The sequence below is a fragment of the Cryptotermes secundus genome, unplaced genomic scaffold, assembly GCF_002891405.2.
Source record: "Cryptotermes secundus unplaced genomic scaffold, Csec_1.0 scaffold3178, whole genome shotgun sequence".
NCBI lineage: Eukaryota > Metazoa > Arthropoda > Insecta > Blattodea > Kalotermitidae > Cryptotermes > Cryptotermes secundus.
This window is the reverse complement of record NW_019725473.1, coordinates 10-16,995: the sequence shown is the minus strand read 5'-3', so window position 1 is coordinate 16,995 and position 16,986 is coordinate 10. Positions and strand designations below refer to the sequence as shown.

The following is a 16,986-nucleotide window of genomic DNA, read 5'->3' as shown; positions in this document are numbered from 1 at the left end:
ATAGACGGGGTTTTGTTTGGTGCTTGGATTTATTGACCACCTATATGCACCATTCGAAACTACTAGCAGTTACAACGCTCTCTCAGATTTCCAAATTTCACAAACCACCACAGCACCTGCAAAGTCTTTTCCAGCCTGTTGCTTCTTCACCGTATGTTCCCTGATGACTACTAACAGCGGATATTTTTCAGCTTCACGCTCTCAGATACCTTAATCACAGCCGTCCGTGCAGAAGTCTTGTCAGCTGTCAACTCAAATGTAGGTCCTTTTCCTCTTTTCAGCCCCTCTTGCAGAGTTTAACTGAACTGGCTGCCCCAGTTCTTTGTATATACCGTATTTACGCATGTATAGGCCGCACAATTTTTGCCAAAAATTCAAGAGGAAAACTGGGGTGCGGCTTATATTCGAAATATTCGAAATCACACTTCATTTTAAAAAAAATATATTCATAATTAGTAATACAGAGTGTTCTACTCCTGAAATAATATTCCAAGAAAATTATTTTTTCTATATTTTCTGTCTGAAAATTGTGCTGCGGCCTATACACGCAGGCGGCCTATACATGCGTAAATACGGTAACTCCTCTGCGCGCACCGTTTCCGCCGTTGCATGTACAGTCATTGCAGCTGGGACGTGTTTATCAGAAGTTGCCAAGAAATTTTCTAATATAGCCAGCAATCTCACGATCATTACACAGCAACGGCCATTCACGCTATCATATTAAGATCTACCAAGCCATTAAATCTCCCGAAGACTGCAACCTAGACAGTCAGATACGCTATACAAAGTTGACGCACTGCAAACTAAGTGAAAGTCAGTATCAGCCAAACTAAAATTATATGCCTCATCAGGTAAACCACCGTACTGACCTACGGTCACCATTCTCATCCTTCACTAAGTTAAATCTGCGGTTCTCTAATATTCTTGTTCTTACTGTTCCTTGCACGCTCAACATTTTTTCGCTTGAATCCTGTAACAACAAGTTTCTCTTGTTTCTTTCGGTCTAATAATTGTGAGCATCTTATGGTTTATATTTCTTCAATTCATAATAACCTAGACTTTCTTTGGGGGGAAATCTTCTATTCTCTTTAATAGTTTCCCAAGCTTTATTAACATACATCTTAGTGTCTAAGTTTTCCAAAGCTGCGTACCTGTTTGAAATTTCAAAACCTTACTGCTACTTACTATCTACCTCGTTTAATATTTCGCTCTTAATAGAAAATATATTCTTATAGATAGCTTGTTAAAAGTCAACCAAATAACTGAAAACTCCTGTGAATACGAAAATGAATCTTCTGGTTCCATAAAATGGGGGGGGGGAGATTATCAAAGAAGATGAACAACTGCTGCGTCTCGAGGGATCTGTTCCCCAGGTGAATGCTGAGACCAGCCACGATAGTACGAGTAAGGTAGATATGGTTTGCTCTTCTGTAATCTATTAAACTTTATTTGTTGTAGCAGCCCGCGCTGGTTACAGATAACAAATTAAGGATACAAATTGCTTAATAACACATTTCAACTTCCCATATTTTGAGTGATATATATATAACTTTACAAACTTCCTAAGGAACTGAATATCAATCATTTAATAATACTGTTATACAACAATATATAGTGAATATAAAAGGCTGTTCTAATGTTTATTATCTATAGTAGCATAAAAGTAAACTTTCCTACGATGACGGGTACTGTTCTATGATTCAATTAAGAAGTTTTGTGTCTGCTACTCATACAGAAGTAGGGATTGTCACGTGTGGATTGAAACTTGTCAGTGACACATACTAGAGAGATAGCCTTATTTCACTGACTTCAAACTTGGAATAACTTGTTGTAAAACAATACAATCCACGCCTTTGTTTAGTTTTCCCTAACGAGAGAAGAGGATTTAAAACTTCAAATTTTGCACAGATTTAACTTTTAAAATGCTTAATCGTATCAAGCGACAGAGTAGTGGGCCGTTATGTTGGACTTGAACAATCAGTTCCCGTAGCATCACAAACCTGTAGCTCTGTCTTGCTTGAAACTACAAACAGCCACTCATCCACTGTCATATTTAAACCCTAGGGTAGTTGGAACTAATACATATTTATATCATTGGAACTTTTGGATTAAGAACGGTGGCGTGTCTACGAATGTGCAGTGTCGTAAAGGCTTGTATTGCTTGCATTCAGAGCAGGTGTTCAGCTTATTTCATGTTCCTATTTTTAATTTGCAGCCACATCCCGCCAGCAGGAGCCAGTATGAATGACTTGGCATCGAACACCAGAGGAACAGGAGTTTTCTTGCTGACACTGAACTGGTATTTGGACAGAAGAGAAACCAGCCCCACCTTGGTTTGCATCAATCCGAACCGCATCCCTGGAACCAATGTTTACATGTTGGTTAGTAAGTCGAGAAACAAAAATTCTATGTTTTAATCATTTTTATTTCTTTTCTCTTGGATGCACGAATGAAGAGGCGTTATACCAACTGAATGGCAACTTGGGGATTTATTGCTGGATTTTTTTAAGTGTGACATAAAAGTGTATTTTGGTAATTTTGAGCTCTATATTGGTCACATATATTATTGATTATAGACGGAGTTTGGATTGGTAGTTAGATTCATTAACACCATATGGAATCAACTAAGGAATACAGCACTATCCCTGACTTACACAATTTACGGTTCACCATTACACACGCACTAGGAATCTCCATCTTCACTAGTCTTATCCTGGTGACGGAATTAAAACAGTCTCTCGTGGCGCGAACCATATAGAAAACACCTCTTCTCTTAGAGTGTGTGTCTGTTGGTTCGTTGCTCAGCACTAAACATAGCGTGGATCAGATAGAAAACAATTCTCCCAATACATTTTCTATTGTTGAATCCACATATTTCGAGCGTTGCCTAGTATTTGGCCTACATATAACAATGTGTATGCTACATAAACTTTCAAATGATATGTGCTAAATTAAGTTGTCGTACTAACTGATATACAAATTTTGCAGTTGCAGAAAGGCTCTACAGATTCTGCGAACAAAATGAACGCATGTGGGGAATTACAGGAGAGCCTTCTTCAGCTGCAGTAAGTATACTACGTATATCTGACATAATATGACGCTCCAGTACAATAATTTATATAAGAAAGACCCTGTCCTTCAGTGTTTAAGTACGTTTCATTTCTGAAACTTTGGAATTTTCGTCTACATATGGTATACTAAGCAATGTTAAAAGTACTTTATAATAACCTTCATCGTTATTGAGGCATTTTTGTTTAAATCAAGAATTGTATAGCCAGAGAAAGAGTCGTTGCTGTAGAAAGGATCTGAAACAACATTCGTTTTCATGTAAAGGCCGCAAAACAGACAATGGAACGACGCCAGTTGTTAGGAAGCAAATTCTTAATAGATAAAAATAGACGTCCGCTGTTATGGAACGTCTCGGGAAACACGGATACACATGCAACCGAGAAACTGTAATCTCTGCGTGCTCAGTGCCGAGATGTTATAAACAAGGGAGAAGTTTAAAGCTTGGTTATTTCGTCTGTGAAGAAAAGAGTAGGAGTTTGAGCCAAATGGCCGCCAGCCTGGGAGCTAGACAGCTGAAAGTTCTGTGCAGGAGTCTGTGAAGAAAAGAGGCAGCTGGAAAGGAGCCGCCTTTCAGAGAAGACATCAGTACGGAAGCAGAGGATTAACCATTATTGGAGCCGTTACCATGCAACTACTAGTGAAGATACTGACGCCTGTAATAGACTTAGTGTGATTTGGTAAAGTCTGGAAATATGAGTTGGCTCTGTAATTAAGTGAAATTACGAATAGAGTGTTAAACTGATCAGTAAATCCAATATGCAATCCAATATCCTGTTTAGAGTCGCTACTACACGTGAAAATGTGCTAAACAACTACTCATCATACAAAAACTGGCAGAAAACGTGCAATCGGGATTTCATTAAGAGCCGTGCTCTGTATCCGATATATCTGTAAATTGACGTGTATTTAGCGAAATAATTAGAACTAATTACTTATTCTCTTCCGTGTGATTTGTGTATTGCAATTTTACAATAATAGATATGTACCTACAATAACAAATATCAGCTATAGAGTTTCAAAATGAAGATTGTTATGGTGTGGATACTATATAAAAGAATTCTTTTTCACTCTTCTTATGCTTTATGTGGACACAGACAGATATAAAGCAATGATACCCAATTGACTACACTTAAACTTTAACGCTTTGTTAATATTAAATTGTAATGAAATATCTTCCTCTGGATGAGGAATGAGTGTCAGACGTAAGTCAATTTGGAGCAAAAGAATTCGTAATTCAAAAGAGACGTTATAACCCAACAAAGATCAACAGGATCCATATATATATTAAGTATTGAAGGTAAAATCAGGTTTTTCAAATATAACGAAATTCAGGATTGACTGTAAATATCACTAGGAATATTATTAGCATATGCGACAGAAAATATCCTATGAATAAGTAAATTAAAAAAAAACTTAAATCTAAAGGACAATGAAAATTAGAGTCGGGTGTGCGTAAATAAAATACCGAACCAGAATATGCAATGAGCAACTAGAAATAAATGTGAGTTTATATGGAAATGAACAGAATCATTGTCTGTTATTATGGATTCTTAGAAGGCCATGGGTGCATTTCATAAGTCAAAAAGTCAAAACATTACACCATTATGTCATCCAGAGCACAGAAAGTGGGTAAACAATAGAATAAATGAACTCAGTAATCAGTCATTAATTGCTAGAATAACAATAGCAAATATCGTTCCTAAATGAAAAAAGCTCACTTGAATCAGCATTAGAAATGGAGCGACTGATGTTCTAGAAACAACGGGCTAATATCTGAATAAGAAGCGAAGATAATTATCACTTAATATGATCCCTGTACATTCAATAACACTTTTATCAAATACTTACTGATGGGTGGAACTTACCTATACAAATTCTGGGCCCCTCTCCGAAAGGAAGGTAGACATAATGGTGTCTCTTCTGCTTCTCTTCCTCACTGAACCGTTCGGGGTCAAACCTGTCAGGATCGGGGTAATATTTAGGGTCGTGGTGAAGACCAATCACGGGTATGACAACCCGGGTTCCTTTGTCCAGAACAATGTCTGTTTCAGGAATTTTGTACGGTTTCGAACACTCGCGGTCTAGCGATGTAACTGGCGGATATTTTCGAAGAGTTTCTGAAAAGGAAATATTTGTTTAATCTCAGATATTTGCATAGAGTTTGTGGTTCTATCGCCTAATTTCATCAATTCAGCAATCAATGTGTAGGTCACAGTTAAACTGAAGATAAATGTTAATGGCGTATTGCCAATTTCCTTGGGTATAATATTCCTAATCTTTTGTCTCTTTTCCTGCTCGCTTCGTTTTTATTGTTTCTTTTTCAGCATATTTTCTTCAGGGGCTAGGCTCAAACCTGTTCATATATGATCGAAAGTGGATCTAAACTGCGAACTGCATGCTTTGAACTACTTTCTGATTCCAAGAGTCATTATGTGAGGTCATTCGAAAATCTGTGTTCATATGTCAAGTGATTGACTTTGATGCAGAATTTCTGGGAAATTGACATTGAACTTAACGTGAAAAAGGTATATTATACGTCATGAATTTTTAGGACATATAACCGTTCCACTGCTATGCAAACTATTTAAATGTAATTAATTTTATTAATTAGAAATTGTAATTGTTCACAATGAGATGCACTGAACAAGTGTAGAGAGATATAGGTCTATTCTTGCATGTAAGAGTTAGCGTCTTCCCACACGTGCAGCAGAAAAAGGAAGACACACCTTCGCATGGTTCTTAGAAATTATACGTGACAGTGTAACTACGAAATCTTTTGTGAATTCAATACTCGACAACTTGTGCATGCCATAACTTAAAATATTGAAGTTTTAATGACCCAAGCCAAGCTTCACATTTGTCAAGATTCTGACCGGAAATACGTATGTTGGACCTCAGAAACCTAAACCCCTTGTAAACTTTAAACAGATTGGAGGAATAGCTAATTAAGAGACTCCTATTTTTTAAATTTGACCAGTCACTAAAAATTTATGGCGTGACAGAGCCGAGACGCTGGTGGAACATATTCTTGATGGTTCGAAGGGAAGTCAGTTGTCGAAGTTAGTAACACACCAGCCCTCGTAGAAATCAGATGTAAAAGTTACACGCCGGATCTTGTAGAGACAAGAAGTAAAAGTATAGCTGGTGTTAGTCAGTTGTACAGTATTAAGAAGTGACTAAATAAGTGTTTAATAATAATATATCTAAACTTTATATGTGTTTTGTAGTTTGTGTTCATTTCTTGCTTCTTCTAGTTGTGGCCCGTTCAAGGCTGTGAGATAAGAGAACCTAAGCTCTACCGAACCAACAAACCTCACCTCTTTATAAATCAAATAACCCTGAGATAAAATTTAGTACAAGAGAGAAGATAAAAATTTAGTTAAACAAAAGGTAGGTGAGAAGGCAGTTACGAAGTGGCGCTCATCAACGTTGGGTCAGTAGTGGAGACATCGAGAAACGGTTACAAATAAGTGGCGCCAAACGTAAGGGCTATAAAGTGGTTTGCTTATAGACATCTGTTGTTAATTACCTTCCGCCGTTTCTTCTTGTGTACTTGTGATTGGCATACTATACTATACTTTCATCAGCTTACTCAATGTTATGTAGTAAAGAATAAATAAGTGTAACATGACTGAACTAATGTGAATTACATGTATTGAAGTAATAATGATGTCACGTGTGTCCATGCACAGGGTAAGTGAGGGACCTGTCGCACACTTTGACAGTTAAGTGATGTTTCTTCGAATACAATTGGCGAGCGTCGTCAGAGGGTAATTGGTCACTAGTCACAAAATATGCCTATGTATTTGATTTTGAATTTTCAAGCCGTTAAATGCACTTGAAGTGAATGTCACGGAATTGATGTGAGACATGTTGTTCGTAAATTATTTGTCCAGCAACATTAATTGCTGTTTCCCATCATGATTTTATGGATGACGAAACAAATCAAATCGCTATGTCAGCAAGACATGAAATGTTTTGCAGTGGACGCTGATTTGAAAAGAAATGTAATGATGACAGAATTCATTCACAGGAACCTTACTATGAAAAATTATGCGAGTTCTTATCAGCCATCTCCAATGTTCACAGGCAGTGCACTGTAGTCCTTACGTCCGCACGCAGTGTCTGCAAAGGCACGGTAACAGACTGAGCCACGTCTAAGCGGATGGTCCCATAAAATCATCGATTTGAGTTCGTTTTAGAGCACATTCGTAAACACCTTACTTCACTCGCAGTTTAAGTTGGCAAAAAACTCTTTTTGAGGGATTTATATTTTGAAGAGGAAGGGATTCCAAATCTTGAGTTACTCAGCACAAAATTACAGAATAGGAACTACACAAGTAGTAGCACGATTGTCTTATCAACATTCACAAAATAAAGAAAAAATAATGAAAGAAAAGACTGCTAACTCCTACGTGACCTACTAAGGTAGGAAGACGCAAAAAGTGAACGTGTCTTTGATGGCAGGTGCCAGTATTAGAGAGTAGCATGTACCTAAGGCTCACACTGAATGATGCGGTACGGCTGACCGGCTTGCTCACCTAGTCTAGTTGCAAGAGCTCCTTATTCTTGGTGCGCTACATGCAGGTGGTCGTCTGTTATTTAAGGGAGACAAGAAACTGCAGCTTATCTAAATGTCTTGATGCGTTATAATAAGGTATTACCATAATTATGTAACATTTTGGTTGGTCCTCGATGGATAATGTCATGTTTATTGGTGTACACAATACACAGAGTATTTTCTTACACGAAATATAAATTTTTAATTTAAACCAAGAGCGCTAACATTAGAGATATCTATATTTAGGTTCTATTCTAGTATGCATTCACCTAGAATTCAAAGGATTTTCTGCGAAAGAAGAAAGAATTTTGGTTCTTGTATTACTCATAATGACGCGATATTAATCTGCCACTATTCAAACATTCTATTCCCCCAACGTTTGTAGACGTACTAATGCAGAATATTATTTACTTTTATAAACTCTACTATTTATTTGATCGACTTTAAAACGTTGGAATTTCGTCAGAGACAGGCAGAGTATCACTCTTCATGAAGTTTCTTCCCATGTTCCCGTGGTTTCATGAGTTGGTCATATTCAGGGTACGGTGTTATTTCCTGCATGAGGCTGCAGTATCGCGTAAATGCACATCTTAATGAAACTTCATATATGTTGTTTTTAATTATTTCGGGGTGTATTAATTTGTTTTACTCACTACAAACATGTCTCTAAAAATGCCATATATGGTGGCGTTATTTTGTACATCTACCATATGACAGTAAAAGTTATACAAAACATAGTGAAGTATGGCAAATATAAGTATAATTTCGTAAAGTCTGATCAAAAAACGTTACTCTTCCTATCGTCATGGCGACGTTAGCTGTTGAATAAATAGCAAGTCATCTGTTGGTGTTTCCGCTCTGTCATAAGCTTAATGGGGCTAGGAAGGAGAGGGGGACTCTTATATATAAGATTTCATCCACTAATAATAATTAAAAAATTGATATTTTTAATGTTGATCTATTTATCTGATTATTCAGTTTCAGTCTTATTCAACAGACGAACAGTAAGTATATTCGTTAACGGTTTTACTTGCAAAGTTCAGATGTAGCTGTTTCGATCATGCTTCTCACGCCGGTTGAATTGTTACCGTGAAAAGAACCTTCTGCCCTATATCCGTTAAACAGTAGACGGGTCACGGTGGTGCAGAGAACAATTTCAACTCTCATCTCGGGGATCGGTTCCTGGTAATACAGTCCGTGCCATCACTTCAGTGTGGGAAAGGGCGACGCTTGTAAAACTAACTTATAATACGACACACAGACAACAGTAGGAGAGAATGTCGTGCCGTTTCTCCTACCTGATACAACTTTGTCCAAGTAGCTCATCTCCTGGACGGCTTCGTATGAGAGTTTCCCGTCGTGTTTCTCCAGCACCGTGTCGACCTCGGTGCGCAGGCGCTCCTGTATGTCTGGGTTTACTGAAAGCTCGTACAGGCAAAACATCATGGTAGTCGAGGATGTCTCGAAACCCGCAAGGAAGAAGACAAAAGCTTGGGCAGCCAGGGAGTTCATTGACAGACCTGTAGAATGGTACATGCTTGTACAGTCCAGAAACTAACTATCAGCCAAGCGGCTAAGAGACATTATTGGAATATTAAGCTCTCCATTGTAACACATAGAAGAGAGAAAATGATATATATACAGGATGTTCCAGGAGGAATGTGCCAAACTTCGGGAGGGTCTTCCTTATGTTAAAGTATGCCGATATAACCCAAAACACCTATGTCCAAAGTTGAACGGTTACGGAGATAATGGCCAGAGAAGTGTGAAACTTTGACCGGTGTTACACACTTGTTGATTACCAAATACATATTAAAACTGGTAGGAATATGTGGTTTCTGTAATGTTAATAATGTACGTAACATCAAACTAACTTGTGAGTCACATGAAGCCATTAAATTTAACAACAAAGAACTCGCACGCCATGTCAAATTTGTCGTTAAGGGTTCCAAGCACTATACATGACACATGAATGGCAAGCCCTGACGTAACTTTGGTGACTGCGCGTTCTGGTGTGCGGGTGTATCGGGCTAACGTGAGCTGCCATCACCACACTCAAGGACAAACACAGATAAGAGTAGCCAGCTGACATGTACAGTGCGTGGACCCGCCATAACGCCACACTTTTCTCGAGCCATTATCTCCGTAACCGTTCAACTTTGGACATAGGTGTTTTGGGTTGTATCGGCATATTATAACATAAGGAACACCCTCCCGAAGTTTGTCACATTCCTCCTGGGACACTCTGTATATACAGGGTGATTCACGAAGTTTTACCCCGGCTTATGGTACATATTCCTGGGATTATTTCCTGCAAAATTTCCTTACAAATTTTGAATTGTTTCATTTTGGTCCGTTACACTATCAATCACCAATTATCAATAGAACCTCCGTCGAGTGTAACAATATATATTCTTGTCACCATTTTCTCACATTTGCCTTACATGTTTCGGCTCACAAAGAGCCATCATCAGAGGCATCCACAACAAAAACATGGAAACACTTGCACTGCTCAACAATCACAATATACAGTTTTTTTGTGAAAGATGTTACACGTATCGGAGCGTAAAACACAACAACATCCAGTACCCCGAGTGCTGGTATCCCATTTGCATTTAAAATATCACCCACAAAGCGGGTCGTTAATGTTAAAATTAAAGTTAAAACCGTCCAAGTAAAATATTCAGGTTCCTCTTTGTGGATAGTCCCAATGGGGGAGGCGTCAGCACGAGGTTGTGTGGGCTTGTGGTCGGTTGTGTCCGACGCGTAGTGTATTGTGCTTTGTGAGCCGAAACATGTAAGGCAAATGTGAGAAAATGGTGACAAGAATATATATTGTTACACTCGACGGAGGTTCTATTGATAATTGGTTTCCTTATAAACTTTTGGTCGATTTTCAATAGTTACGGAGCAACAATAGATTTTCAAACGCATCATTGTGAATGCAGCGCTATGCTTCAGCGTGGGCGACCATACGTTCCAGTCAGCTATGTCAGCAGATAAGGTAGACCGGTATGAATATTGCGCGTAGGTAGATAGGCAGAGCGGTTCATACGCGTGCGACGCATTGTGTTGACGTGCAGGGAGACATTTTTGAAAATCTTAGCAAATCCAGTCGTCTTCTAAAGCACTTCACTTTAAAGGAAACAGATTGATAGAAGGGTGTGATATGCGACCATTGGTATGTTTACAGAATGGAATGCTGAAAATAATATAATTTTGTAACATAAAATCGATGAAAAATGTTGCACAAAGCAAAATTAAGAAATTGAAAAAAAAATGGTTTTAGAATGCTTCTTTCCTAAAACATTAACGATTTAAAAAGTGTTTGTATTGTATTTCTAATTTGTTTTGACTGAAAATCGAAGAAAAAAAGATTTTTCGACAGTTTTCAAATTACTGTATCTCTTTAATTATGAGTCGGATACCATTAGTATATTAACATTTTTGTTCCAAATTACCTCAGGAATACCCTCCCTAAGTGGGGGTAAAACTTCGCGAATCACTCTGTATAGCTTTAGCACCTAGAGCTGACAGTCCAGGAAAAGCTGCGCAGTGGCTGGGCAGGTCCATTAATGAAATTTGAGGGGTGTTGTTATTAGTCATTCGTCTGCATTCAGTGCGAGCGGACGTCCCAAGAGCATCCTTCCTTGTACAGTCAAGTTAAAATATTTTGACTCTAGGAGTTGTATTTGAGTGTATTATTCTCTAATTACTGTGTTAGTATTGTGACACGTTACCTTACGTCCATCGCCGCGCAACGGCTACAAAAGAAATTGTTGAGTTCCAACAGCGACAAATCGAATTCAAACAGACCGTTGCGAAGGAGCGTTCCCGAGGCAACGGTTTGCCGAACACGTGAGTTTGGAATTGGCACTTCCATGGTAACGCAAAGAACAGGGAGCCGTTGTGTAGGTAGACAATGCAGAAGCAACGAACGCGTCTCCCCTGAAATGAACTACAGAGAGTTCGTTGCACCCGTTACGTAACAGCGGACAGTAGAAACGAAACAGTGAGGAATAGTGTCTGGTATGCAGTCCGCAGAACACCTACATAAGCCGAGAGCTACAGAGACAGAAGACAGCAACAAGACAGCAAGAAGTCAGTATTGGGAGAGCCATCGCCGAAGGCAGTTGAGATTGTAACTGTCCAGCTTATGGCATGGTCAAGTGATTTTTTGTGTATGGTTAGGGTTCTGTGAAATTCCTCACTTTCTTCTCACAATTTTAGATTCCACCCCTGAGACTCGCAGCAAGTGGCTTGGGTCAAGCTTGAAGCCAGCTGCCCATCCGTAAATCAGCCAAGTTAATGCGTAACACAAGGCCGAGTTCTTTAGAAATTCTAAACTTGACAGGGGAAGTCACAATTTTAGCAGCGTCGTTTTCTGCTACCCCAAAATCCGTGTTTGACAGCCACGCAGCAGGTGGCAAAGTTCACCCCTAAACTTTACACTCGTGGATATTGGCTTTTCTAATTGGAGGAGAAAGTTAAGCAACCTCCCAGGCTGCCTGGTCCAGCCAATCATAATCTGAAGTGGGAGGTCCTTTGCCCGAATTTTGGGTTACCAGGGCTAATATTTACCATTCAGAGGGTGCTTGGCAAGGAGGACTCTGAAATTTACGTTCACCGGGGGTACACGTGTTCTGATCCCTGTAAACACCCCCTGTGGTGACTATTAACGTGTGTGTCTTAGTAAACAGTAAGGAAGCTACATCCACTGATCTGCGAAGTGTGTCACTACGGTGCAGTTACCAGTTAAATAGTGCAGATTTAATAAAGACTTCAAACAGTTAATTGGTGTTGAGTGTGACTTTCCTACTCCTAATGCCCCATTAATCACCTAAGTCGTGGCCAGTCAACACGGCCTGAGAGGAGTTGGATTTCTCTACCGGAGCTAGTAGAACCAAAGAACGGTTACAAGATCCAACCACGGCAAAGATAGTTGAGACGTCGCATTGAAGTATTGGGCCAGAAGTCAAGTGGTGACAGTGAAAATATTCCATTTTATTGTTAATTTTTATTCGTTGATTTTCTTTTTTGTTTATATATTTGTACATTTTTTCTGTCTCCTTTAACATGCCACCTAAACTAAGTAAATTGAGTGGAAAAGTGTTGAATTCACAATCAAGAGAAATTCTTAGTAAGGTATATAAGTATATGAAAGAGGGTGGGCCAACAATTACAGTGAAGAACATAGGAATGGAAGTAGCAAAGGCAACAGGTGTATCGGAAAGTAGTGTCAGAAGAATAACAAGAGAAACAAAAAATATCGGAACTGGGGCTTCCACTTCCTTTTCGACATCCCATAAAAAAGACCTAGGAAATCTTCACTAGCCACTTTGGACGACTTTAACGAATCTGTAGTGCGAAGAACAATTAATGACTTCTACATAGTCGAAAAACGGAGACCTACCCTGAAAAAAGTTCACGAAAAGTTGAAAAAAAACGTTAGAGTTTCAGGGATGCATCTCCACATTAAAGAAAATTATTTTGAAACTGGGGTTCCGCTGGAAGAAAAAAAATAATCAGACATTGCCGGTGTTGCCCCTTTAGAATAGACCCGTGTAATATGTAAGTAAACTCTTCATGTATATAACAGTGAACGTGTATAAGTGTACAGTGCATAACAGTCCGCCATTCGGCACTTCAAACTTAACATCGGATTTGTGAACATGAACTAGAATAAACCACCATCACCATGCAAGACAATGAGGTAAGAAGTTACTTCCTTTTGAGAACGCCTGTACTGCATTCCCCGCCACACTTGTCGGCATGCGGGAGCTCTTTTTGAAGTATAAATATATTTCGTTGGGCCGCAATTGTACAGAGGGCACAAACACTAGTGCACATTATATTCTACGAGCATTTTACCTGTTACTGAACTATAAATGCTATGGTCTGTCGAAAAGTTTTCATTTTTCTGTCGGTTGTATGTAGTATCAGTGTGTGCTCTGCACTCTTTGTTACATAAGAAAAATTTTTATTGTAGTATTTACCGAAAGAGTAATGTTGAAAGTGTAAGATATTAAAACACATGAGAAGTTAACTAACGTAACGACTTTAATTAAAAATCCTAACACAATTAAATATTTTAATGATGAAGTGAAAGAAGATAAGTCTGACAGGGGATGTAGCGTACATGGGAGAAAGAAGGGACGCTCAATGGAATTGCATAAGAATGCCAGAAATAATGAAGCCACTTGAAGACCGAGACGTTTGGTGGAGGATAAGATTAAAATGAATCTAGAGTATAGGTTGGCATATTAGATATTGGATTTACCTATTTAGGACAGGGTACAGTGGAAGGTGATTTGAAAGCGGTAATGGGATTTCGGTTTCCATAACATTTTTGGAAATTCTTGAGTTTCTGCTAGACTGTTAGCTTCTCAGGAAGAATTTGGCTGCATGGAGTTATAAAAATTGACCACTATCAGCAAATAAAATTACGAGTTAAATTGACGACGGTAGAAGGAATTGAACCAATTAAAGTAGGCGTGTACCTGGGAACTCCGTTACATCCCCAGAGCACTGCAGACATTTGCATTGGAATTGTACCTTTACTGCTATGTAGTCATTCTCTCTATGTCGGCGACAAGTTTAAATGAAATAAAGAGTCAGAATATTCGTGTTAACGGCGTCATTTCTGCCAATTTATGTTACAAAATTAATTAAAAGAATTAAGTGAACTCACTGAAGTAACTAAACCAAAATAAGTGAAGCAGTTAATAAAAGTTGAATTGAAATAGCTGAAGTAAGACAAGTTCGGAACTAACCAAGTGCAGTCCTTCACAAAGCAACAGATACGGCTGTATATGTGGTGGTTAACACCACATATACACGGTGCCAAATCCCAGAAGACTGCATTCTTCATTGTCACTGCCGTGAAAGAGTCAAATCTTACAACAGATACCCAGCTTGTCAGTAAATCCACTGTAATAAAATTTGAAGCTGTTTTATAATTTTGCTACGTCTAACTAAATACTGAGCCAACTCGATCCAGTTCACGCCCTCCAAATCTCTTTCTCTGAGGTTGGTTTTAATGATACCCCCATTCACGCATCAGTAGCGGGTTGTTTATTCTCTTGAATTTTGTTTTATTAAAGTAGCCCCTTTGTAAGAAGAGCATTTGAAGGTTATGTGGTGAGGACGCCAAAGTGAATTAGGTGCTAACGCTTGAGGCTTACGTAAATTGAATATATTAGTATTAAGTCCAGTTTCGTGAAAGTAAATACACATAGAAGCTAAATTTATAAGGGACACTGTCTATATGAGTGTGTACATACCATCTGCTGTTTCACCAATTCCACTGAATTCTTCGTCACTTCTGTCCTCAGCTCCCTGTTCGGAGTCCAAGCTGCCCTTCTGCTTAAGCTGTATCAACAGTTGCATGAAATCATTGCGCTTCACGTTATTCGTTTCGCGATATTGAACTGTTTCCTCTACCATTTTGCGGAAATATTTAGAAACGTCCGAATCGAATATAGATAATTTTAGCTTGTCTAACACAACGGGTGCTGCAGTTGATAACATTCCAATGATTATTCGTTTGAGTGAGGGTTTGAAAAATTTTCTTCCCCACTGTCTGAATTCCGCGTTTTCATTCTTCAGGCAATTGCACTCGATACCGAAAGCACAGGACGAAATTACGTCCGTGCTGAACCTAGCCAAAATGTCCTTGACCTCAATAACCTCTCCCCTTCCCGCAATATTTTCCAAGCAAAGTTTAAGTTCGTCTCCACATTCTACAAGTCTCTGGAACATCATTTTCAACTTCCCGGATGTGAAAGTTGGGCTCAGCTTGATCCTAAGGTTTCTCCATCGCTTTCCGGGTAATGAAAATAAATGCCCCGACAGAGGTTCTATTTCTTCATTCATATAGACACCACGATCATGAAAAGTAGAGAAATCCTTAACCAGAACATCCTTAATTAAATCAGGGTCTCGGAGAAATAATTTCGGTCTGCTGATTATATACATTCCTCCATATCTGTGCCCTTCAAGATCATTGTAAAGTTTCCTGTTTACATATCCAATATTTCTCCGTCCCAAAGTCGCCTCCCCGACATTTCCGAATGGGAAAGACGGTTCCACATACGGTATATCACGTTTCTTCCAGTAAGAGAATGACCACTTGAAATAGGCGTAAACCACTGAGAGGACAGAAGCCACCAGGATCCCCACATCCAGAAGCAGTGACTCAAACAGCAACCCCATACTTGTCAGTATCACTCTGCTGAACGTGTGAAGGTCCGGCCTGTTGAAAAATTCATTACAATTCAGATTAGAACAGTCGACTGTAAATACACTGAAACAAAACTGAGATATATACAACTGTATACGAAAACAGTGAGTACATATCGTCGTCGTAATATATCAGAAAATACGGATATTATTATAAGAACATACATGAACAATTCGGGAAATAATTATATACTGTTGAGTGCCTGAACTATAAGTAAAGTGAAATAATTAATTTTGGTTTATACTGGTGCACCAGTGCTCCTACTTCATATGAGGCTCAAAAATTAACTTAAGAGACTCATCCGAACCTAGTAAAGTCGCACAAATTTAGGCCGTAATATCGTTATATTTTAATTAAATGCAGAGGTTTGTAACATTTTACATTTCTCCCCTTTTCGAACTTCTTAAATAGTGAAATATGTTCCTTTCCCGGAAATATCAACGTCCTTGTCATTTTCTATCAAATACTTTTACTACTATCTCTTTATCCTTTGTAAGACCTGAATACGCAGTTATACTCTCGAATAAATTATACCGGAATTTCAAAAAAAGAAAGAATAATATATTGTTTTAAAACAACATATTTAATACTCCTATAGAAATACATGGTAACATTTTATGACGAAGAGGATTAGGCTATACACTTAATCTAATGCTCGCAGCCAAAAATTTTGTTTCAATCCTTTCGAGTTTAGATTAATAAGTCAATGTAACCGAGATCCAGGAGGGGTAGAAGAGCACATAAGATTAGATCGCACTAGGACGTGTTATACAGAAACACGAGAATATCAGGACCCAAAGTAGAAAATATAATGTAAAACATCAAGGAATACAATTTTAAACAACAAAAATAAAATACGTAATTAACACGTTTGTAAAAATTAAGACAGTATCCAACAAGGTTAAGTGATATTTAACCCACTGGGACCACCGTACTTGGTTCCTACATACTTTATAATTAAAAGTGATACAGTCAGTCTCTCGAGGGGAGGATACAGCAGTTATATTACGGAAATAAAATTCGTATGATTATACAAACGCAAATCCTGCACAGAGTCCGTGTCACATTATAATAGCGATGATAATCATGATGATGATATACTAATAACAAAGAA

The 16,986-nt window shown here is 38.5% G+C and overlaps 1 protein-coding gene and 1 long non-coding RNA gene across 2 annotated transcripts; one reads left to right on the top strand and one right to left on the bottom strand.

The window, feature by feature from the left end:
- Positions 1-1,426: 1,426 nt before the first annotated feature.
- LOC111863475 (probable cytochrome P450 6a13) lies at positions 1,427-15,878 on the bottom strand. Its single transcript, XM_023849824.2, has 4 exons — positions 14,914-15,878; positions 8,929-9,150; positions 4,935-5,186; positions 1,427-2,358 (listed from the first exon to the last, which is right to left on the bottom strand). Exons 1-4 carry the CDS (start codon positions 15,842-15,844, stop codon positions 2,186-2,188), a joined length of 1,578 nt encoding a protein of 525 aa, XP_023705592.1. The 5' UTR covers positions 15,845-15,878; the 3' UTR covers positions 1,427-2,185.
- On the top strand, positions 2,294-6,688 carry LOC111863476. The gene is made up of 3 exons (XR_002842605.2): positions 2,294-2,381; positions 2,989-3,065; positions 6,324-6,688. It is a non-coding gene; the product is annotated as an uncharacterized LOC111863476 (long non-coding RNA).
- Positions 15,879-16,986: the final 1,108 nt, after the last annotated feature.